This window comes from Puma concolor, chromosome A1 (genome assembly GCF_028749965.1).
Source record: "Puma concolor isolate L17-30 chromosome A1, mPumCon1.1.hap2, whole genome shotgun sequence".
NCBI lineage: Eukaryota > Metazoa > Chordata > Mammalia > Carnivora > Felidae > Puma > Puma concolor.
In genome coordinates, this window is record NC_141667.1 from 81617732 (window position 1) to 81642491 (window position 24760).

General features: G+C 36.8%; 1 protein-coding gene across 1 annotated transcript in view; it reads right to left on the reverse strand.

Annotated features, from left to right (window-relative positions):
• Positions 1–13: 13 nt before the first annotated feature.
• Positions 14–24760, reverse strand: part of LNPEP (leucyl and cystinyl aminopeptidase) — a 96946-nt gene continuing 72199 nt past the window's right edge. Inside the window, exons 12-18 of the mRNA XM_025924159.2 lie at positions 22571–22754; positions 21278–21434; positions 14886–15070; positions 13294–13455; positions 10343–10483; positions 9611–9692; positions 14–8743 (exon numbers count right to left, since the gene is read on the reverse strand). Of these exons, the coding sequence (XP_025779944.2) occupies positions 8612–8743; positions 9611–9692; positions 10343–10483; positions 13294–13455; positions 14886–15070; positions 21278–21434; positions 22571–22754 (1043 nt within the window). The 3' untranslated portion in view covers positions 14–8611. The remainder of the gene's footprint in view (positions 8744–9610; positions 9693–10342; positions 10484–13293; positions 13456–14885; positions 15071–21277; positions 21435–22570; positions 22755–24760) is intronic.

Genomic DNA, 24760 nt, shown 5'->3' on the forward strand with positions numbered 1-24760 from the left:
AGTCCACACAGTGTTTATATTTAAATACTTTATTTTCATTTCACAAAAAAAGAAAAAGCAACAGTGTTTGCAATTACACATGCCTTTCAGTCAGTGCTGGTCATATGCAAAACAAGTTATCAGAAGTATAAAGAAAAATAAGCCTTTTCCCTTTACAAGTGACACAACACAATTTGCATATATATTATATTACACATACTGTTTTCAAAATTTTCCACAAAAGACAGGTTATGATACAAATTTAGAATTCCACCCACAAGCTCAGATTCAAAGAAGTGAAGATCCGTATAGGTGTCTAAATACAAAAACGTAATAGTTTTACAAGTTTCCAAATAATTACTTTTCAAAGTGTTTGAAAGAGACTACTACTCTTCATAGCAACGTGGAACACTTGGGTTTAATCAAGACGTCTAGGAGACTAAGTTTGTCTCAGCGTGAGTTTGCTCATTAATGCAAATGCTCCAATTATGCTGTAATTCTCATTTCATATATATATATATATATATATATATATATATATATATATACACACATACACACACACACACGCACACATACATACACAAGTGTATTATTGTACTGATGGTTTATACAGTGCAACTTCTGGAGCATTTCATTCAGCTAATCCATGACCTTTACTTCTTTGAAGTATTTCAAATTAAGAACTGCTCAGAGATATCACTAATGACTACTATGACTAATTTCAAAAAGGTGTCCCTTTCTCTCTTATTTATGATAATTACATGTGTCATGAACAAACTTTTGTTTTTTCTACAGCAGCAGGTATAAATAAGCAAAGTACAGGCTAATATTTCAACACTAGGACCTGAGAGTTTGATATAGTAAATGACACATCTTTGCAAATGTTCTAGGAGTCCTATCTAGCAACGTTTCTAAAAAACATATATAATAGAACAAAATAATATAGCAAACCTTCAGCATTAGAAACAAAGATTGCTCAGAAGCTTGAAGGAAAAAAGCAAGGAGGAAAGAAAGGGAGGCAGGGAGGGAGTGAGGGATTTTACACATGCATTTTCTTTGATACAGACAAATGTGGAGTCCTAACATTTACCATGTGGTGGATGAAGAGTCAATATGATTCAAGAAAGCGAACACACACATCTGGATATATGAAATGCATGCAAAAACATAGAGCTGATGAGGCAACACCGGCTTACATGTTTAAGTGTACTTGAGTATAACATCTAATACTGCAGGCACTGAAGAAGAAGAAGAAAAAAAAGAACAAGAATGGTCCAGCTAATGGAGAATGGAAGGGAGAGATGCAGCCACACAGAAGAGCTCTGGGTAAGAAAGGACCAACTTGCCTTCCCATAGATGGGTGTTGAAAGACAGGAGGGCTAGCTCCCCAATTCTTAAGGGAATGATTTTTGGGCCCATGTTGTTATTCACTAGAACCATGGCAATAACTCAAAAAGTTCATTCCAAAAGTCAAAATAATTTTTATTGGCTACACAAGAATATGCTATCTATAGAACTGCAAGAGACTTCTGCAGATAAATCAGAATTCCAGCCCCCCAAAGAAGCTACTCTCAAGGGTCTTCAAATGAGTTCTAGGCAGCACATTTACTGGCTTACCAGTTACTAAAAGATTAATCAGCAATGAACGTTAAACACACTTTTTACTTAGTATGATCCTCTTGCCTTTCTGGAATTTCCACAGTACAGGTCCCGTCTCACCCTTTCCTTCAGTTTGAATCAATGTAAGAAATGCTGACCCTGATTAGCTTTCACAACTCAACCATGTCCAAGTGTCTGCTCCCATCTTATTTGCTATACATTTGTTAGCCATTAGTTACACCACCCCAATGCCTCTCAAGTCACAGGACAGGGATCTGGTGGGACTTTATTTTTGTTAGATCCATGCACAGCCCTGCAAGGGACTAAGTATTAACGAAAAATAATGAAAAAAAAAGAGGGAAGCAGATTAGATATGTGCATAAATATATTTATACTTTTAAAGGCATATTTCCTAGAGAATGAAACAAAATAAGCACAGAACAACAACTATACTAGCCACTGATAAATGAGGAAATATGTGGGGAAGGAAGAAGTGAACTGTCAATTTATGAAACTCAATTTCCTTTAGGTCCCTACATAGATAGCCATGCGAAGAACTAAATACAAAATGAAAGGAAATATATTCATATGTATTAAGAATATTCCCCTGCCGAAAATAGAAACCCCTCCAAAAAGAAAAAAGCCAAGTAAATAAACAATACACAACTATTCTACTCACTATTGCCAACACAGGCAATAAGGGAAAGGGGAGAAGGGGAGATTTGTCATACACTGATCCTCCATTTTCATTCAGTACCTATACATCCATGCTAAGAGTAGGTACAAAATCAATTAATACGAAAACATTTATATACATTTTTTAAAAGTTTGTACGCTATCCTTATCCTTTCCCCACTACCCACCCAAATTATCTCTCCCCCTAAAAAAAACACCCCAAATTATAAAACTATTGCCAATGCAGGCAGTGAGGGAAGGGAAGCAGAGGAGATTTATCATACGTATGGACCTCCGTGTTTCATTATGTACTTACAAGTCCCAGCAAAGGACTGGTTACTAAGTGAAATAACACACAAAATGTAGCAAACATTTATATACATTAAAAAATTCACACACACACACACACACACACACACACACACACACACACACAGAGACTCCCCCCACCCCCCACCCCTCCAAAAAAAGAAACGAAACATCTATTCTTCTACCACTGCCCACCAGGCAATGAGGGAAGGGGAGTAGGGGAGATTGTTCATAGAATCAATCACAACTTTCGTGAAGTACCTAAATAGTCATGAGAAGGACTAGATTCAAAACGAAGTGAACACCAAAAAGAGGCAGAAACATTTATATATATTTAAAAAACCACCTATCTTATCTAATAAGCCCATTCCCCATTAATAACCTCTAAAACAAAAAACAGAAACCAAGTCCTACAATTGTGCACAGGCTATAAGGGAAGGGAGAAAAGGTTTATCATGTCTCCGGATCTGGGCCTCTGCACTACATTTGAGATCTACAAATCCAAACAAACAAACAAACAAACAAACAAACAAACCTGGTTGAAGTAAAAGAGCAAGCCACAAAAACAAAAAAGCAAACAAAAAACATGCAGCAGACATTTATATACACTTTTAAAACCGTAAACCCAGAAATCCCCCACCACCCTGCCAAGAAAAACCCATCTAAACAACTACACCACTAGTCATTGCCCAGATAGGCAACAAGAGAAGGGGCCAAGAGGAGATTTTCTTCATAGAATGAACCTTAATTTTCATCATGTACCTAAATATCCATGGAGATCTAGGTACAAAATGAACTAACAGAAAAAAGGAACAAAAACATTCATATACATTGAAAAGAGTATATATCCCCACCCTCTCAAGGGAGGGAGCGGTAGAGTAAAAAATTAATCTAAAACTACTCTAAACTATTGCCCACAGAGGCAATAAGGAAAGGGGACAAGAGGAGATTTTCATACAACCGGACCTCCACGTCTCATTAGGTACCCACACGTCCAAGTAAGGGACGCGGTACAAAATGGAATAACACAATATAGTAACAAACACTGTATATACAGTTTTCAAAAGTATATATATCCTGCCCTTTGTCCCTTCCCACACACCAAAACTTCAAAAAAACCAAACTACTTTAAAATTATTGCCTATGTAGATAAAAAGGGAAAGGGAGAAGAGGAGATTGCTATCCATCTAGAACTCCACGGTTCATTAGGAACCTACGGGTCCAAGTGAAGGACTGGGTACCCAGTGAAATACTGTAATAAGGAAGTAAAAATGTGTGTGTGTGTGCGCACACACACACACATATATATACATGTATATATATATTTAAAAGTATTTACCCCCGAGCCCACAAAAGAACCCCTGAAACTAATTAACTACTCTACTAGCCATTGCCCATGCAGGCAATAAGGGAAGGGGAGAAGAGGAGATTGTTATACATCCGGACCTCCATGGTTCATTGGGTACCTTCCAGTGTGGGCATCCAATGAAATAATACAACTTGGTAGTAAAAACAGGTATATACAACATGTACACAGCCCTGTCCCCACCCCCACCCTCCCCCCAAACCCCACTCCAACAACTATTCTACTAGCTATTGCCCACACGGGCAATAAGGGAAGGGTACAAGAGGAGATTGTCATACATCCGGACCTCCACGTCTCATTAGGTACTTTAATGTCCTCTGAGAAGGACAACGTACGAAATGAATTAAGTAATACAAAGTAGTAGCAAACTTATTTATATACATTAAGTACATACCCAACTTCCCATCCCCCCTCAAAAACAAAACAAAACAAAACAAAACAAAACAAAACAAAACAAAGTATTAGCTACTGCCCAAGGAGGCAATAAGGAAAAGAGAAAAGAGAAAATCTGTCATACTCTGAACTTCAATTTTCATTAAGTATATACGCATACATGCAAAGGGACATATAAAAATGAAATGTAAAAAAGTAGCATAACATATATACACACACACACACCTGAAAGAATGATATACAAGCCCGAGCCCCCAAGACTAGATCAAGGCAAGAGCACCCACAGCTACTCTATTAGCTACTGTCCATGCAGGCAATATGGAGAGGGGTAAGTGGGACATGTGTCCTACTTCTGGACCTCCACAGTTCATTAGATATTTACATATCCATGGGAAAGATGAATTAAGTGCAAAATGAAATGACACCCACAAGATAGCAGCAAAAACATCTTGTACACATTTTTAAAAAGAACATACTCTGCTCTCCCCTCAATATCACCATCAACTTCCAAAAAAGAAACATCACATAACTACTCTGTACCTATTGCCCACACAGGCAATTATGGGCAGGTGGAAGAGATTTTTCACAGGACAGAATTTCACTATCAGAAAAAGTTTACAAAGTGAAAGAAAATAAAAACATATCAAAACCACATATGCACATTAAAAAAAAAAGTATATACCCCCAAAAAGGCACTCAAAGAAATCAATCAACTATTTTATTAGCTATTGAACATGTAGGCAATAAGGAAAGGGAGAAGAGGAAATTTATCATACTTTTGGACTGCCACTTTTAATTTAGTACTTACTAATGCAGAGAATGAAGTGCAAAATAAAAGAATGCAAAAAAAAAAAAAAAAAGACAAAGAACCCAAAAAATAAAAAACAAAACAGTACAAATGGGAGTGTCGGGGGAGAGAAGAAGCTCTTTACAAAAGAGTTAATTCCAATAAAAACGAAATGACAAAGGCAAAGGGGAGAAAAAGAGCTGCATCTTATGTATGAAATTCAGATTTGTAGAGAATTTGAAATTCTCATTTTGCAGAATCAGCTGAGAAAATGCTGTCCTCGGTGATGGTATGTGTCCTGAGCTGCACAATCCCATGAAACAAATCGGGGTTACGTGAATTCAGCAGTCCAATTGCAGATTATGGGTCCAGGTGCTTTAGTTGCATAGACTCTTAAAATACAACTCAGTAACAGACTACCAATAATCCAACAAACTCAGCATGTAACTTTCATTCCTTACTTTGCTATGCTCAGAAGGGACTCTGCTCTGTACCCAGTGAGACTGATGCAGCACAATATCCTCTACGTACCCAGAACTCTGCTGACAGCTCTTGTTCAATGAAATGAAAACATGAATGGCAAAGAGTATTAACATTTAAGTGGAACCTGTGCTGGTAAGAAGTTCACAAATAACAGCAACACTTAACTTAAAGAGATCTCTATGTAAAACAAGAAGATGCAGGAAGGCACAAGCCTGGAGTGGAAGCTGACCCCACCTGTAGTTTAATGTATCCAATCTCTTGCTATTAAGGGAACAAACTAGACTCCTTGGATTTCTATTTCCAGATCTCCAAAGCATACGTTTTTCTTCTACAATTCCAGATTTCCAATTTTACCTTTCCTAATAACCTAGTATGATGTGCCCCTTCTATTACATTCATGTAGATCGTCTCTCTGCAATGAACATAATACTTGAAAACCAGCACTTAACTGTCATGGATCTATGTGCTTACATAAACAAGTGTGCTGTGACTGCTGTGCGTCCATCTGTTTGAGCTCTACAAGATGCAGGGGCAAAGATAAGGTTTGGGGTGATATAATCTTCAAAAGCTAGTTATACTTACTATGTAACATGTTCTACTGGTTACTTAACCTTATATTCCTGACTTAGAGATAGTTTTTAGAAGTGCCATACAGAGATGGGTTAGCTTAACATTACAAATTATGGAATCCTGTGGGAAAATGTGAGGGGAGGGCTGCTAAAACTACAAACAACTGAGGTGAGGCCTATAAATAACACTACAACCAGTATAGATACAGTATCATGGGAATGAACAGCTTTTGAATACAAAGATAGCAATGGATTACAAGTTACCTCTTTTTTAGCTCATGTTTTGATAAGTATTTAAACATCACCCTCTTCCTACATACTATAAGCACGCACACACACACACACACACACACACACACACGCACTCAGGAAAGATGATATAATTCGGTACAGGATTTGCCATATGCAGAGTTAACATACATTACAGTAGCCATGTAAAGATGGGCAGGTAAAACTGAAAAGTCTTAACTGATTTTGAGAAGTAGCAAAATTTAAATTCTGTATCAAAGTGGAATTTAGTAATATAACATATGGTAAAAAACCAGCAACCAAAAAACCCCTCAAAGTCTAGTATGTTTCCCCACTCTAAAAATATAAAAACACACTAACTTCCAATATCAACTAAACTATCATTCATTTCCGGGAGCACAAGACAAATAAAAACCTACAATCACCCCAGTTTCAATAAGACATCTTTTGAGGATTCTGTGATTCTCAGGATATAAGATTTTGTATTCTAAACCAGAGGTAAATGTTTAGAAAAGACTAAATTGGGGGAAAACACACTAGGATTAAAGAAAGCTAGCTTTTAGCTTGCTAGCATTTTAAATCTTGTTATATAAAAATATTTTCATAAAGTAAAATATAATTTTATACACAATCCCACATATTTTTTGCTTTATACCTGCTAAAATAAAAAAAAAAAAAGGTGTCCTTTCCCATTGATTCTGTGGAGTGTTTTAAGTGCTTGAAAATGGGTATCTACTCTTTTTACGTACATACAAGATGTTTTCAAACAAAATATAAAGTACTCAAAAATTATTAGGAAGAAAGTCTTTCCCGTAAGAAGCAAAGAAACTCCACAATCTAAGTATGAAGTCTGCATAGCTCAAAAAATTCAAGTACAGTATTTCTCCTTTGCAAGGAGTGAAAATGCCACACAGCTGTGGACATCTTCCCTTTTCTTTCTTTCTTTTCTCAGCCGTTCCTTTTAATCAGTTAGTTTGGCCATGATAAAGACAAAACAAAACAAAACCACTGATTTTTGAACTAAAAAAAGGTACTGTTTTTGACAGTAGAAAAAATTCAAAGCCCACCATATTAAGTCTGAATCAAATTACTCCTATCCCACATTTTCTTTGTTCCTTTAAGGTACTATGGTGAACTTCAAATAAAAATGCTCAATTTCTCAAAGGCCCTATTTTAAAATACGCTTCTACTATGCTTCTAATATACCCTACCATATAACATGAAAATCTACATGAGTATCATTCACAGAGAAAGTGTCTATGATCAGGTAATGTCAAAGGTAACTTAAAAAAATTATTTTTAGTAATAGTGATAAAGTCAGGATAAAAGACACCAGTATTAACAAAATGCTTGCCATGTATGTAGACATACTTATTTATAACATAAGGTATATCTATGGCAGGGAGTGGTAAAGGTGTACAGATTTGGAGAATTCATAAATAAAATAATTATAATTAAAGCTAACTCAGTTTGAAACATTTTCCTAAAAGATGAAAAAATAATTATTAAATATTTGGAAATTTTAATCTTTTGTCCTTATTACTTAGTTTTTCAATACAACAAAAATTTAAAAATTCTGTAGCACCTGGCTGTTCTGCAGAAAAAAATATAAGTTATAGATCTTAAACTTTTTTTCAGAAAATAAAGAGTTAATCAAAACCTCAAATCAAAGTAGATCTGCACACCTGAGATCAGTTTTCTAACAGTTATATGATTCATCGACTTCATTACCATAGTATTTGAAGCCAAGTGTTGTACCACATTCAAGTAACGTCTATCAATAAGAAGCAACAAATGGCTGACAAACCAGCAGCCTGCAAAGATGATGGCTCCCATGGTAGATCTTTGCTTGTTTCACCATGTCAGTATTTTCCGGATACTGAGAAACAGAACAGAAGGCCAAAACAGATTTTTCCTCCCTATTTCTTTATCTTAAAAGTAGAAAAATTACTTACTGTTTTTGTAGATGTTGGCGCATGTAGGCGAATATAATTTTATAATAAATAACTACATACTTCCCAAAGACAATTTGAAAAAGACAGATGAAAAGTACAGACGGGCCCTGAGCTAACTAGAACTCCTAAGAGTGCAAACAACTCGGCAGCGGTTCTGGCTTCACCTTGGCTTTTTGCAAAAGCAGCGGAGCCCAAGTTAACAAGCTCTCTGAATGGGCGACAAGATGAGGTGCAGGTGTGCATGCTACAGCCACCACGTCAGAGTTTTAAGGTTCTTCTCCATCCATCGGATATTCAACTGAATGACTTCCAAGGCCTCCTGGACACAACGAAGCCGAAAGGTTGCCTCTGACTGATTTTCAAAGAACGCCTGGACCTGTAAGTTGCATGCAGAAGTATTTCAAAAGAAGAAAAGAAGAGTAAATCAGAGGTAACTCTGAATATCCTTTTCAAATAAGCTTTAACTTAGTCATGGCTATACTGATGTCTTGAAAGGAGTAGAAACAAAAAGTACTTTAATATTCAAAATATTTACACCAAGTTTCTGATCAAGTATGGTGAAATCTGAAGTAATGTTAGAAATGAATTCCTCTTACTCCCACAAGGATGAATTTTTCCAATTTAAAATAGGAAAAAAAAAGCCAAGTAATAGTAAGTGAAGTAGTCTAAAGTTGGAATTAATGTCCAGTTTTACCCTTGTAATGAAATTTTTTAAAACAGTTTTATTACCACTTAAAAAGAAACTTTGTATATGCTGGTTAATTAAAAAAAATTATTTGTGGGTGCCTGAGTAGCTCAGTCAGTTAAGCGTCTAACTCTTGGTTTCGGCTCAGGTCATGACCTCATGGTTGGTGAGACTGAGCCCTGCTTCGGGCTGGGCACTGACAATGTGGAGCCTGCTTGGTATTCTCTCTCTCCTCTCTCTGCTCCTCCCTTGCTCGTGCACTCTCTCTTTCTCTCAAAATAAATAAAAAAAACTTTATAAAAATTATAAACAATTATTTGTATCAGGAAGAGAAGGGAATATTGTTGAGAATGAAATCCAAATTCTTTCTCATCAGAATTTTTCCTCATTGTTGAATATTCACCTTTTGAAAGTAATCCCAATGCAGAATCACTAGCACTGACCACAGTCGACAGAGAGGAGGGACAGGAATTGGCATGAGAAGGTACCACCTAACTTAAACCAAGTAGCCTAAGAGGAAAGGATTACCCGATCTCCCTAACATTTTATACAACCAACCTCAGACAAATGTGCCTTTGTTGAAAACAGGTGTGTTGACCCGGCAACAATACTTTGTATGGTATAGGACCCCAGATGAAACCTGAAGAAACACAAATACAAGAGCAAAAAGAGAGGAAAAAAAATGAGGCAGCTGTTGGGAAACAAAGTTCTTGAGTGCAAAGGAAATACTTTACTATAAATTACACAGGCCAAAGGCAAAGTGAAATCCTGCTCCAGGGTAATGAAGCTCAGTGTATTAGGAGTAATCCTACATACACTCACTGTCAGTAGGACGAAAAGCTGGGCAGAAAAAGGCAGGAGTTAAGGATACCCAGATAAATTATTAATCCATTTAATCTATTATTACTTTAAAAGAAATTAAATGCTCCATGTGCTACTGAGGTGGGTGTGAATTCTTAAATGATTCTTTGGCAATGAAGAGGTACTTTTCAAAACACATAACCCAAGAGCTATTCTCAAATAGTCCGTGGCCATGTGAAGCTAAGTGACGTAAGTGTCAAGCCTGGTTGGGCTTAATTAGCATTCGAATGGAACACCACCGTTAATGCCTCACGTTATGGAATGACATTTACAAGGGTGGAAATTTCTGGGTGCTTCAGTTCAACTGTCAGTGAAGCATTTTTCCTCTCACAGCAAATCTTAAATCCTGTGAATCAATACAACACTGAGAACATTTTTAAATGCAGAACTGGAGAATACTAAAAATTAGTAGTTATCTGAGACACTTACTTCTGCACAAGCTTATTCCAGTTCTCTTTGACAAAATCCCATGCCAGCAAGTGCCCAGGAAAATGTCGGCCAGCTGTTCTAATGATAAATGACAGCTTCTGTGTTCGGATGATATCTCCACTGAGGCTCTTTTTCATTAACCTGGAGAGCAAAGCAGATTTGGTTCCCAAAATAATTATTCATCATGAAGTGATCACTGAACTTAAAATTAGTACCGGTCTCCTAATGAAGGTTCTGAAGCAGTTTAAAGGATGTAAGTTTTGGGTCAGTCTAAGGTTGATCAATAGACTGAAAATTTGTCATTTTTTTTTTAAATAAAGGGAGAACTCACCAATGAGGTAAGGACTTAAATACACTGTCACATAATAATAAACAGTTCTTGATGTAGTAAGCTCATTTATGAAATAAATTCAAGTAGAATTTATTACAACTCTGAAGATTGGATTTTTTTTCTGTTAAAAACCTTATTTGCTATGAGTAGATAGGTATATTACTACTTTTTTAAAGTTTATTTTTTGAGAGAGAGAGAGATTGAGAGCACAAGTGGGGAAGGGGCAGAAAGAGAGTGAAAGTATCCCAAGTAGGCTCCACACTGTCAGTGCAGAGCCTAATGTGGGACTCAGACTCATGAACCGTAAGATCATGACATGAGCCAAAATCAAGAGTTGGGTGCTTAACCAACTAAGCCACCCAGGCACCTACTCTTAAAAAATTGGGCTGTTTAGGGGCGCCTGGGTGGCGCAGTCGGTTAAGCGTCCGACTTCAGCCAGGTCACGATCTCGCGGTCCGTGAGTTTGAGCCCCGCGTCAGGCTCTGGGCTGATGGCTCGGAGCCTGGAGCCTGTTTCAAATTCTGTGTCTCCCTCTCTCTCTGCCCCTCCCCCGTTCATGCTCTGTCTCTCTCTGTCCCAAAAATAAATAAATGTTGAAAAAAAAAAATTTAAAAAAATTGGGCTGTTTGATGTAAAAAGCAAGATACACTGCAGAATACACTCTTAATATTAATAGCTAACATTTATTGATACTCTATAAGTACTATATTATGTTCTAAATACTTGACACAAGGCTTGAAATAGGTAATTATTACCTATCTCCATTTTATAGTAAGAAACTGAGGTTATGTAAAATTGTCATAGTACCATAGCTGATAAATTCTAAAGCTTGGTACTCAAATGAATGCAGTTCTCATGTATCATGCTATAATACCTGCTTATAGTGGGAAAACACATACTCCCAAGAGAATGCATAATGATTACTTTTTGAATTTTTTTAAATGTTTATTTATTTTTGAGAGAGAGAGAGAGAGAGAGAGAGAGACAGAGTGCGAGCTGGGGAGGGGCAGAGAGAGAGGAAGACAAAGAATCCGAAGCAGGCTCCAGGCTCTGAGCTGTCAGAAAAGAGCCCGACATGGGGCTCGAACTCACGAACTGTGAGATCATGACCTGAGCCAAAGTCGGACGCTTAACTGACTAAGCTACCCAGGTGCCCCTGCAGAATTATTTTTTATTTTTAATTTTTTTATTTTTTTAATTTTTTTTTTCAATGTTTATTTATTTTTGGGACAGAGAGAGACAGAGCATGAACGGGGGAGGGGCAGAGAGAGAGGGAGACACAGAATCGGAAACAGGCTCCAGGCTCCGAGCCATCAGCCCAGAGCCCGACGCCGGGCTCGAACTCACGGACCGCGAGATCGTGACCTGGCTGAAGTCGGACGCTTAACCGACTGCGCCACCCAGGCGCCCCGAATTATTTTTAATAGGAGGAAAAACCCAAATGCCCCTCAACATGTGATGGATTAAATAAATTATGACAGAGCCATCCTATTGAATACTGTGTAGCCATAAAAACAAATGAAATAAACTTTATGAACTCACAAGGCAAGTCTCAAAGACTGTCAAAGAACTAAAAAGAATGTTACAGAGCACTGGGTGTAGTATAAACCTATGTTTAAATATGTAAATACCCAGACCAGGACTGACACTGTTAACAGAGAAGAGAGAATAAGGATGTAAGCGAAGGGTCAGATGAGAGACACTTTCACATTTTATTCCATGTTCTTAAGTATTGTTTAAATACTTTATAATGGAAATTTATTAGTAAAACACTACTATTTTAAAACAAAATTACTAATTTATACACAACTTTTCTCTGCTTTCTTGAGTCAGAGGCTGGCTACTACTTTAAAGAAAATGATTATTTACAGTGTATCCTATGGAAAGTGGATCTGGGCAGCTGCTAACTAAGAATATCTCTGGAACACTATTAGGATTTCTCTGAGCAAAGTTATACAAGAGAAGCAATGAGACCCACATGCTTTTCCTTTCCTTCCCGCTGATGACTTTCAAGATACCTTCCTGTTTCTCTCAGTTATTTACAGTGCCTCTACCCTGACACTGATTGCTCTTCCTCCCAGGAAGCCCTACTTATTGCCCTTCTTTCCCCCATGTGAAACAACCATCGCTAGCTTTTCATCAGCTGAATGTTAAAAAGGAAAGGTCTGACAAATCCACATGAATGTATAACCTATAAGCTTTCACATGTCACCTTTTACTGAAGTGTCTGCATTTTCAAAATGATGGCCTGGACAGAGCAATGCCTTGACAAAAAATAATAATAATAATAATAAAATAAATAAATAAAAAGAAGCACTAATTGTGGAAGCAAAGACAACATGCCAAGCGGATCAAAAAGTTTTTAAGCAGAAAGCAGAAGGGGACTGTGATTTCTGGCATCTCCCAATCTCTTTCAGGCGAAGCACTTTCTATCCATCTGTACAGTCCAATCCCTGAGATGAAGCCCAACACATGCGGGCTCCTCCCCACACCTTCCAAGTCAGGTCTGGCCCATAAGTAAAGGTAGAAAACGGGAGATCCCAGAGAAAATGAGCTCCTCAACCTAGAAGCACAATGCTTTTATGCTTTTAGTTTCTATATATCATAGGTGGTTTCATACCAGTAAAGTTTCCGTACATCCTCGGAGCTGGCAAGAGCCTCAAGTATTTTATTCTTTTCTGCTTCAGAGCCTATAGAGACATACTTGCTTAGTAGGAATGACCAGCCTTTCTCAGTTTGTGCTCCGACCTTGAACACAGTAGTCATGACATCAGTAGGTAGGCTGTAAGAGAGGTACATAAATATGAAAAAAACAAGAAAAAAAATCCTGAATACAAAGGCAAGAAATTGACTAGTGGTGCTTTTGGAGTCAGAGCAAGTAAGAGTCTTTACAACTAACAGTCAAGAAAATATTTAATTCAGTTGGCTGCTACTTTCCTGGCAGTGTGATTATAGGGAATATCAATCTAATTTAATGCAATCATTATTCACTAAGCATCCACAAAAACCAGGCAGGCAACTGGCTGGATACTGGGGACGGGAAGAAGAATGAGACCCACTCTCTGCCCTGCAGGAACACAGGGACTACTGCAACGTACAGAATGAATAAATGTATTGCCATATAGTGTGGTAAGTTCCATGGTGGAAATACAGCACCAAGTGTGGGAAGAGTGGTGAGAAGAGGGGAAGAAACACAGTCTTCTGCCTTTATTAAGATCTCAGAGCTGGAAAGGTCATCCAAATCCCCCACCCCAACTTTCATCTGATGCTTGAATCTATTTCCATAGTGCAAAATAAGGAACATGGAGAAAACCAGTCATCATCAAAAACGTTTCTTCTGTTATGTTATATTCCTAAATTAAAACAGACTTGTTTGACAGCTCACACCTATTTGGATGGGTGCTATCAAAAAACAGAAAACAAGTGTTGGTGAGGTTGTGAAGAAATTGGAACTCTTATGCCCTATTTGTGGGAATGTAAACTGGAGTAACCACTATGGAAAACAATAGAGCAGTACCTCAAAAAACTAAAAATAGAACTACCATATGATGTAGCAACATCACTTCTAGGTATACATCTCAAAGGACTAAAAGAGTCTTAAAGAGGTATTTATATACCAATGATCATAGCAGCATTATTTGTAAAAGCCAAAAGGTGGAAGCAACTCATGTGTCTATCAATGGAGGAAACAAAATGTGGTATATACACAGAAAGGATTACTCAGCCTTAAAAAAGAAGGAAATTCTAACACGTGCTACAACATAGATGAACCTTGAGGGCACCATGTTAAGTGAAACAAGCCAGTCACAAAAAGACAAATACTGTACATTTCACTTACATAAGGTATTTAGAAGAGAAAATAGAATGGTGGCTGCCAGGGATTGGGGGTTGGAGAAAATGGAGATTTGTTTTGGTAAAGAGTTCTATTTTGCAAGATGAAAAGTTCTGGAGATGCACTGCTCAGCAATGTGAATATACTTACACTACGGAACTGCACACTTAGAATATGTTGATAGTAAATGGTATGTTTTATGTATTTTAATACAATTTGAAAAAAAAATTTTGTTTGACAATACAAGTGCATAGAAATCACCTACATTAACACTCGGTTTTATAACATTTATACTCCAGGATGAAAAGATCCTGGTTTCAGTATATGATATTAATTTAAGAAAGAGTAAGAGAGTTCATCGGAGTAGAAGCACATGTCACCTTTGAGTTCCATTAGATGCCACCCAATCATCAAAGAGCTTCATGGCAACAGTGCTGCAGTTCTCTAGGCCGTGGGTGCAAGCAAATTCTAACAGGACTGACCGAAGCTCTCGAGTAGATGGGGTGCCTTCATCAGTCCAAGTTTGCTGTTGGATTTGACTTTGAAGTAACTTAAATACCCTGGCCTAGAGAGAAAACATGTTAATAATAATTAGGACAACCAGAAAAAATCAGGACAGCAAGATCTTTTTTCCCCAACATTTACCCAAGGAGAAAAAGGGGGGCATAGATATTACCCAATAAATATCAAATGACACATGAAGCCTAGGTACAACTGGGGCAAAACCATTCAATAAGAAAGGCTATTCATAGGCTGCTATAGCCAACGGGGACTCTTAATTATATAACATAAAAAAAAAAAAAAAAAAAAAGAATTACTTCTATGTGGTAAGGAGAATTTCTTCTGTGTGTACTCAGCGAGATTTTTCCTGCCAAAAAGTATCACCTATAGCCACTGCTAGAAGCCAGTTGAAACTTTCTGACCTCGTGACTTAAATCCATAAACCCATAAAGCAATGTGAGAAAAATGTGCTTCTTTACTGACAAGTACATGTCTAAATGCTTCTGAATCCAATATTAAAGGAATACTTAAAATATCAACTAGCTTGATGATCTAACAAATTAATCTAAACAAAGAGGCAAGAAAATGAGGCCTGCAGGAAAGAAGAGTTGTTTATAGTTATTTCCCCAACCCCCCTCAACTTTTTATTTAAAAAATTTTCAGAGCTATAGTAAAGCAACAAGAATAGTATGGTGAACACCTGTATGTTACACCCCAGAAAATAAGTTCAAGTTCTTCACAGAGCATCATATTCTTCCAGAGTACCAGTGTTAATACCTAAAATGAATCCTACTTGGAGAGTTTTAAACTGCTGAGGCCATTTTCTTAGCAGACCTTCCATAAGTAAGTCTCTTATGGAGCTATGAGAATGAAAAGAAGAATCTGTGCAAGGAGAAGGACTCCACATTTGTGATAAAATGTCAACTTACTTTTGCTTGCTTCAAAAGCAATGAAATAGAGAACAGACACCTTGTGGAATGTGTGAGTAACAAAGCCTGTGAGTCATTGCGAGGACATGAAGTGGAAAAATACTTGCCATGCTGACTGATAATCCAAGGAACATAAAAGCAATGCAGGAGATCCTATTGTATACACATGGCTGCATTGGACATGCCGTCTCCCAGTGGCCTTTCTCAATGGCGTGATAGCAAACCATCCCAAATGAATAAAGAATACAAGAAAATTAAAAACTGCTCCTAACTGTCAAGTAGATACAAAGGAAGAATCAGAGGGGGGAAAAAAGTTACATGCTTGAAATACTATTAAAAAAACTCAGTGGAGAAAAATGTCAATGTTAATAAGAGTTTACTAAAACATAAAGAAACCAGTAGGGAAAAAAAGGTACTTTAAAGCACTGGAAGCAAGGGAACCCTGACTCTAGAAGATGCTAAGGCCAGTTCCTAAGCAGTTACTCCACTGGAATTATAGGGTACAATTTTACTAATTATTTCTGATACCAAATAGTTAAGATGAATTTCTCAAATAGTTGACTTTACATATATTTCAAATGATAACATAATAGAGCAAAAGATTTTATTTTAGAAATAATTCTGTGTTCAGAAAATTCCTGCTGTTTTAGTTTTATAAGTAATCCAGGTTATATTTTTAATATTAATAAACCATATCACAAGTACTTCAAACCTAGAATCTGTTTTTCCATGGTTCTAATTATTTTTTTTAATTTAAACTCATTAAACAATAGAATCCAATCCCCTGATTTCATAAAATGAAAACGGCAAGTGGGAAGAGAACAAACCAGATGGGTTAGACAAGCTACAAACACAGAGTATGCAATACAATGCAAGAACAGTAACACAAAATGATTTTAAAAATAAAAAAGACAGGAAAGATGGCGGCGGCCCTTATACTATGTATTACATTGTGATTTACTGCTTTAATTTTATACTGATATGCCCAGGGAGTTCTTTCTTGGGTCAAGTGAGCTTCTTAAATGTGAAGTGTCAGCTTTTATTGCAAAAGGTTTATCCCAACAATCCCTCATATGTAAAAGAATGACAGACTCGTAAGTGATGAAACAGGAATATGGCTGGGATCAGATGTTAACATCAGATGTGAACAATTTGACACAATTGAAAAGTGCCTCCAGACTCTATGCACCACCATACCACAGCATACATCACTAAATGTGATTCAGAGGTGTGTGTTATGTAGGCATGTGCAGTCTAAATAACAAAATGACCAATATATTTATACAATGCTCTGGTGACAACATAAAAAATTAAATAGACACCAGTATTAATTACAAATACTATCTGAGGATTGGATCCAAGAACTCAGAAATGTCCGCCATTCTAAATCCAACTATAGTGTCAGATTTCATATTTTGAGAGTGTTGATGGCATCAGAATGTCCTAAGAATGGAAAAACAATTTCAGAGACAGTTTCTCCCTCTTGATGACCTAAAGCTAACCTGACCTTTAATTAACAGTCAAGTGTACGAGATCTACAGCAGTAAAAGGGCCCACAGGCTCACACATATACACTAAGACTGCTCTTGCCCTCTAAGCATCAGTCCTCTGGACCCCACCCTGAAGTATGTTCTTCATAAACACACGCCTGCCCAGCAAACTGGAAACTATCATCTAGGATGAAGACGCAGAGTTACTCAAGCATGACAGTAAGAAAATATTCAAAATGTCTAACTTCTTAGATTGAGTTTAGCACCTGTGTTCACAGCATAGAGATAGCTTGAGGTAAGTATCAAGTGCTTTCTGACACTAGGCTCTCAACAGAGTGACTGGAGAGAGGCAGGTGTAAGAATGGCTTCTGCCAACATGAAATTTAACTAGCTGGGCAGCTTCAAGAATATTCTGCTAACTCTTATGGCATATTCACTACCAAATACTATCCTTTAATAGTAAAACAAAAAACAAAAAAACAAAAAAAACCGAGTGATATGTAGTTATTTATTGCTACCTATAGTGGGTTGAATAGTGTGCCCTCCCCCGCCCCCAAAATTCAGGTCTGCCTAGAATCTTTGAATGTAAACTTATCTGGGAATAGGTTTTTGCAGATTTAACCGATTTAAGGTAAGGTCATGCTGAATTATGGTAGGCTCTAATCTAATGACTGGTGCCCTTATAAGAACAGGGAAATTTGGACCCGGAAACAAAGGGAGAATGCCATGTAAAGACAGAGGCAGAAATTACAGTGATGCATCTATAAGCTAAAGAGTGCCAAGGATTGCTGGCAACCACCTGAAGCTAGGAGACAGGCATGGAAGAGATTCTCCCTCAGAAGGAACCAATCTGCTCTCCCAACACCTCAATTTTAGCCTTCTAGCTTCCAGAACTGTGGGAGAATATGTTTTTATTGTTTTAAGACAACAGGTTTTACTAATTTATTATGGCAGCCCTAGGAAACTAAAAAAAAACTACCCCAAATGGTGTTGATTTGATATGGCACTAATAACCTCAAAAGTAGTTATAAAAACTCAATAAGAGAAAAATCTCTGTATACAAGGAAGCACACTGGTGCTGGACCAACTGGATAGCTGTATCAAAAACATGAATCTTTGTGTCTCACTCACAGCATACACGAAAATCAATTCCAGATGGATCATAGATCTAAATGTGTAAGGTAAAATAATAAAGTCTCCAGAAGAGAACAAAGGAGAATATCCTTGGGTTGGCAGATTTCATACACTAAAATTAAGAATTTACGCTAATCAAAAAGCATAATTAAGAGATTGAAAAAGCAAGCCAGACGGGGAGAAGATACTTGTAAATGTACAAGAGCAACAAAGGACTCATCTCTTGAATATATAAAAAGCTGTACAAATGAATCAGAAAAAGACAGAATATCCAATGGAAAAAACATCAGAGACTTGGGCATTTAACAAAAGTGTACCTCCAATGGTGATTAAACAAATCAAAAGGAATTCATCTTCACTAGTCATTAGGGAAATACAAACTAAAGCCAAAATTGCAATACCACTATGCTCCCAACCAAATGGCTAAAGGGAGTAAGATTTACTATTAATACGAAGTGTTGGCAAGGATATAGAGCCAGAACAGAACTCAAATTCTCATGCATTGCTGACGGAGCACAAAGTGCTATAATGTCGAACAACGATTTGATAGAACAGTATTAACTAAGAATATGTTATGACTCAGCAATTTCACTTCCAGACACAGCCCATAGAAATGCATACAGATATTCACAACAGATATGTATAAGATTATTCATAGTATTGTGATTCATAATAGCCGCAAACTGCGAACAATGCACATGTCCAGCTATGGTTGCTGAAGTGGCTAACAAATGGCCAATTTCTTTGATATACTAACAAGAGAAAGTCGGTGTTGGAGCTCTAAAGAGATCAATGTTATTTGCATACTTCTTGAAAATTCATACAAATACTATTAAAAAAGTCATTAACATTTTGCATATAAAAGAAATCTCAAATAGTAAGTTGACAACTTTATTTTCAAGGAACTAGATATAAGTCCGTCATTTTAAACCTTAAACACATGGTCTACAAGTTGTTCAAACTGTTTTAATTTAAAATCTCAATTAAAAAAAATGATAGGAAAGAAACAGCCTTGATCTTTCCAACAAAAAGGTATCTTTTGAAAGATGACACTGCTAGAATACAAATTAATTTAAAATACAGCAATATAATACAAATGGTGGGCTTGAGAGTGGAACTAATCTGGGTTTGAAGCTCAGCTTTAAAATTTACTCAGTAAATGACTCTGGGGAAGTTCAGTAGTCTCCTCATCCGTATAATGGGGGTAGAAATATCTATCTGGCAGGGTGCCTGGGTGGTTCAGTCAGTTAAGCGTCCAACTTCAGCTCAGGTCATGATCTCGTGGCTCATGAGTTCGAGCCCAGCGTCAGGCTCTGTGCTGACAGCTTGGACCCTGGAGCCTGCTTGGGATTCTGTGTCTTCCTCTCTCTCTCTGCCCCTCCCCCATTCATGCTGTCTCTCTCAAAAATAAACATTAAAAAATAAAAGAAGTATCTATCTGGCATTGTGTGAAGATTATACAAGGTTATCTACATTAAGCACTAAGCATGGTGTGCAGAATAAAAGAAGCACTGAAATGTACCAGTTTCTGGTGTATTTCATTCATTTGCTCAATATTTATTGAGTAACACTATGCGCTGAGTCACATTCTGAAGACTCTGGTTTTTATTAAGGATGGTGATAGATAGCCTTATGATATAGAAGAATGATAAAAATCCTAACAGTTTGAAAAAACCTCAGAAATCATCTAACTTACATATTACAGTTATGGGTAAGGATAGGCATGGCTCTTTTAGGGTCAGATCAGAGACTTGGGAAGAAGGGTACTTTTCAAGCTCCATATGGCCCACCAGCCATGTACTGCCTCCCGTCACTGTGATGAGAGAACTCATAACAGGGGACGTGCAGAACAGTAAGAGGCAGAAAGGAGGCTGTTTCTTTTTTAATAATAAAAAAAAGAGAGAGAGAGAAAAAGAGAAAGAGACAGAGACAGAGAGAGAGATGTAATCTAACCCATTCCTTTGACCAGTAAGAACATCAAAACCCTAAAAGAAATTCTCATTTCTATTCTAATACTTTCTTCCTTTTTCTGAGAGATTCCTTTTGTCTGGGCCCTGGCAAACCTGACTGATTCATAAAGCAAACCTTATTGTCAGAATGTGCTGATTCAGAGAGCAAGATGAAACAAAGAATTCATCTCTCCTTCCCAAGCTTTTAAAGACTCGGTCAACAGTTTAATATTGAAAGTGTCTAAACTAACAACTGTTAAGATCAAGAAACTGGTTTTAAAAAAGTAAAGCAGTCACCACTACCAAGATTCCTTTAGTGCTCTGCAGATAAATCTATCCACCAACATCATCATCCATAAGACAGTTATCAGTAAGGACTCCTAAAACAGAATAGTCTTCAATACAAACATAACTGTCATTTCATAATGACCACTAGGAAATCAGTGGGGAACACCACGTTGCAAAAGGACCCATTTTGAGCATTTATTATATAGAAATAAACTGAGATTTGAAGAGAGTTTTCTTTTCATGTGATCTCATTTTGGCAGCAGTGTCAGAAGGCTGTATTTTGATATTCAAACAATACCATGTCACGCTAAGCCTTTATCAATTCTTCCTGGTAAGCAATGCCATTTTGATTCAAAGTGAAGATTTCACCACTAGTAGAGTGAAGAAAAGGGAACGTGACCGGCTGCCTTTACAGCCTAGAACTGTGAATGACACATTAAACGCAAGCAACAAAGACAAGTTGGCAATAAGGTAGACTCACCACTACTCTTGAGGCCAGATCCATGTGTCCCAGCTTTTCAAGGAGGTTATAGATGAGGCCTGTCTGGAACAGGGCTTCAGTGATGGGGGCGGTATAGGTCTCATTTCCAAGGTAATCAATCAAATCAAAGGCCCTTTGAAGAGACACCTTGCCTAGGCTAAAGGGTAAAAGAACAGAAAAGTCAATATGCTGAGAGAAGCAGATGAACTCTATACACATGCTGAGAAACTTCAGGAATAGATGGTGAGTCTTCAAGAACTAAAATGTAAGCTTAAAGTGGCATTCTGTAAAGTAAGACTAAATATTATTATCTTTGATTAAGTTCATGTGTGTGACCCAAGGTTAAAGATACATTTCATGAGAAAGATAAACAATAGCTCAGGTTTTATTCCCTAAGTTACCTATAAATTGCTACTGAGTCATGCTACTGAGACATAAGTCAGTGTCTTAGATGAGAAAAGATGAAGAGTACTAATTTTATTTAATTAATTAATTAATTAATTAATTAATTTATTTATTTCATATATTTACCAGGTGAGAACAAGTGGCATAAAGAGGATCTGAATCAAAAAGAAAATATTTTGTTATTTGTATGGGAATTTGTCAAACTCGTTAAGTCAAGGTCCACTGTGAATTTATGGTGAGTGCATTTTAAAAATTAACCACATAAGAGAAATCATAACAATGATGGCTGAGATGATCAATAGTTACTTCATTAAAAATGAACCAAAAGAAGGTCAAGAGCAGTCCAAAATAATACTTTTGAATATTCTGTGTGTCTCTAGACCCATTAACCGCCTAAGCTGGTACTCTTATTATTTGGAGGATATCTAACACACACGGTCACGACCACACTTGGTTTTGGGATTCTGTAATGCACAGAGTGGTTGGGAGGCAAGCTGTAACCAAATAAGAAGGCCCCAACTCTCAGAGACATCACTCAAACCAGTGGGTAAGAACTAACCAAGCTGCTTGAAAAGAATTCTCTCATGAAATAAAGCAAAGCCTGAACTCCTAGATCAATATATTCAGCAAACATGTGTCCTGGTTGTTAATATTATAATCTTAATTGTTACTTAACTGTTCAATATGTTTGTAGCTGATGTTTCTATACAGATTGTAACACCAATGAAGGCAAGGATTGTATTTTATATCTTCCCAATCATCCAAAATGAATTATACCTAACAGGCAATATATGCCAGTTCTTTTGAACTGTTTTCCTAAAGTTTTTTTTTTCCCCCCACAATAACACTTGTTTAAAAATAAACAAACCCAAACCAAGCACACTCTACCCTGCAAGTTCAAAGATGTTGTTGATGAGGTTGGCTCGGTCTTTGTCACTCAGGACATAAGGATTCGTTTTCAACTGTTTGATTAGTGCTTCCCAGTCATCATCTGCATAGTGTACAATATAATAGCCATTCATGTTTGTATTGACTTTGATCCACTGCACTTCTTCTGTAAGATTGATGACACCTAACAGACCAAAGAATGAGAGAGAGAGAGAGAGAGAGAGAGAGAGAGAGAGAGAGAGAGAAGATAACAGGGGAAGAAAAAGTATTAAATGGACATTTTGTTTGTTTCAAAGTTAATATAGGATGTTTTTACATTTAATTATTCTACTAAGAAACTAAATGTCTGCCTCCCAGTGCAGTTATTTTAATGTTAGCAAAGATCACCATTCATTAACAATTATTTATTTAATGGTGAACTGGACAGATATATCCCTTCTGTCAAAAATCTTACAATTTAATATAGTCAGGCAAGTAGAATATCATATAAATGTTACTGCTAGAAAAAGAAAATATGGTGATATGCACTTTTGGGGCCCCTACCATTACATATATAAATGTTGAGAGAATTCATAGAAATTTATATAGAATGATTTCAATTAATAAGGAGCTATAAAATACAAGATGACAAAAATATATTACTATAAAACCTGACTACAAAATCTATGTAGGAATTTTTAACTAACCAAGTTACTAATCAAGAAATGTCCTTTAAAATTGGCAACAAGGCTTGGATTTAATATAATAGTTAAGGGTATGCTTCTAAGCGTCTTAAGATTTACTATTTATTAGAATATAGGTCCATGAACTTACCATTCTGTTTAATGCTAATCCCTCAGTGCCCAGAACACTGCTCTTAGCAGGTACTCAAAAAATACTTGGTGAGTTACTAAATAAGTGAACAAGATAACTATGCCACGGCAAATGTTTTCAAAAGAAATCTACATAGGGTTTGAAAGATGTTTATAAGTTTTCCTCCCAATTTTTTTTTTAATTTTATTTAAAGCCAAATTAGTTAACATGTAGGCTAATAATGGTTTCAGGAGTAGTCCTCTTGAAGTAAAGAGTATTAGGGGTGCCTGGGTGGCTCAGCTGGTTGAGTGTCTGACTCTTGATTTCAGCTTAGGTCATGATCCCAGGGGTTGTAGATTCGAGCCCTACATGAGACTCTGTGCTGAGCTCATAGCCTGCTTAAGATTCTCTCTCTGTCCCTCTGCTCCTCCCCACCACCTGCATGGTCTCTCTCAAATAAATAAATAAAGGAGTACTAATTTTTAAAAATTATATAAGAGGAGTAGAGATAAGGAAAATAATCTACAGTCAGCCAGTCTGCCAGGGATAGCATTGTGGGGTGTATTTCCTGCCAAGACCTTTCCTATACACATCTTAAATGATATAATATTTCATACAGTGGATAGATGTGCATTTATTTTTGTACTGCTTTTTTACCTAACAGATTTCAACCACAGCCATTTTTCCATTATCTTCATAAGCAATATTCAAATAACTTCATAAAATTCCATTTAAAAAACCTACCACAGTTTAACCAACCTCCTCTTCGGAAATATTTAGGCTGTCTTAAAATTTTTACTGTCAAAACAACTCTGTATGATGGTTTTTGCACATAAAATGCTTTAGAAATACATTTAAACCCTTTGGTACCTGAAGTCTCAGGGTCTATCAACTTCAAAAGCAAGAATTATTAAAATTTATCAAATTCTCTTAATATTTTAGTACTCCAATTCTGCTGAAACTACAAAGGATGTTTATGATGGGAAAGACTTACATTCTGATCATGTCTTAATATGAAATATCAGATAATCAGTCTTGTTCACTAAAAAATTTCCCATATTGCTGATACAGCAGCAGATGGGAAAGATCGATTACGTTAATAGGATTTATTTCTTTTTGTAGAGCAGAAGGAAGTTCTAAGGAATAATTGTGATGACAAAGTAGCTGCTCCAGGTTGGAGCTATTTTAACAAAATGATGACTAATGAAATTAACTTTATCATTAAGTATGGCAAAAATATTGACATTCTCCAGGTTACAAACACAATTTCCTGTCGAGCTTTTATCAAGAAAGGCCCTTGGGAAGAAGGACTAAAGAGCTCCAAATCTCCCTTTCCCCAAAAATGGAGGCAAGAAATGATAAGTATGGCAATTCTTCCACTGGATGGATGTAGGACAA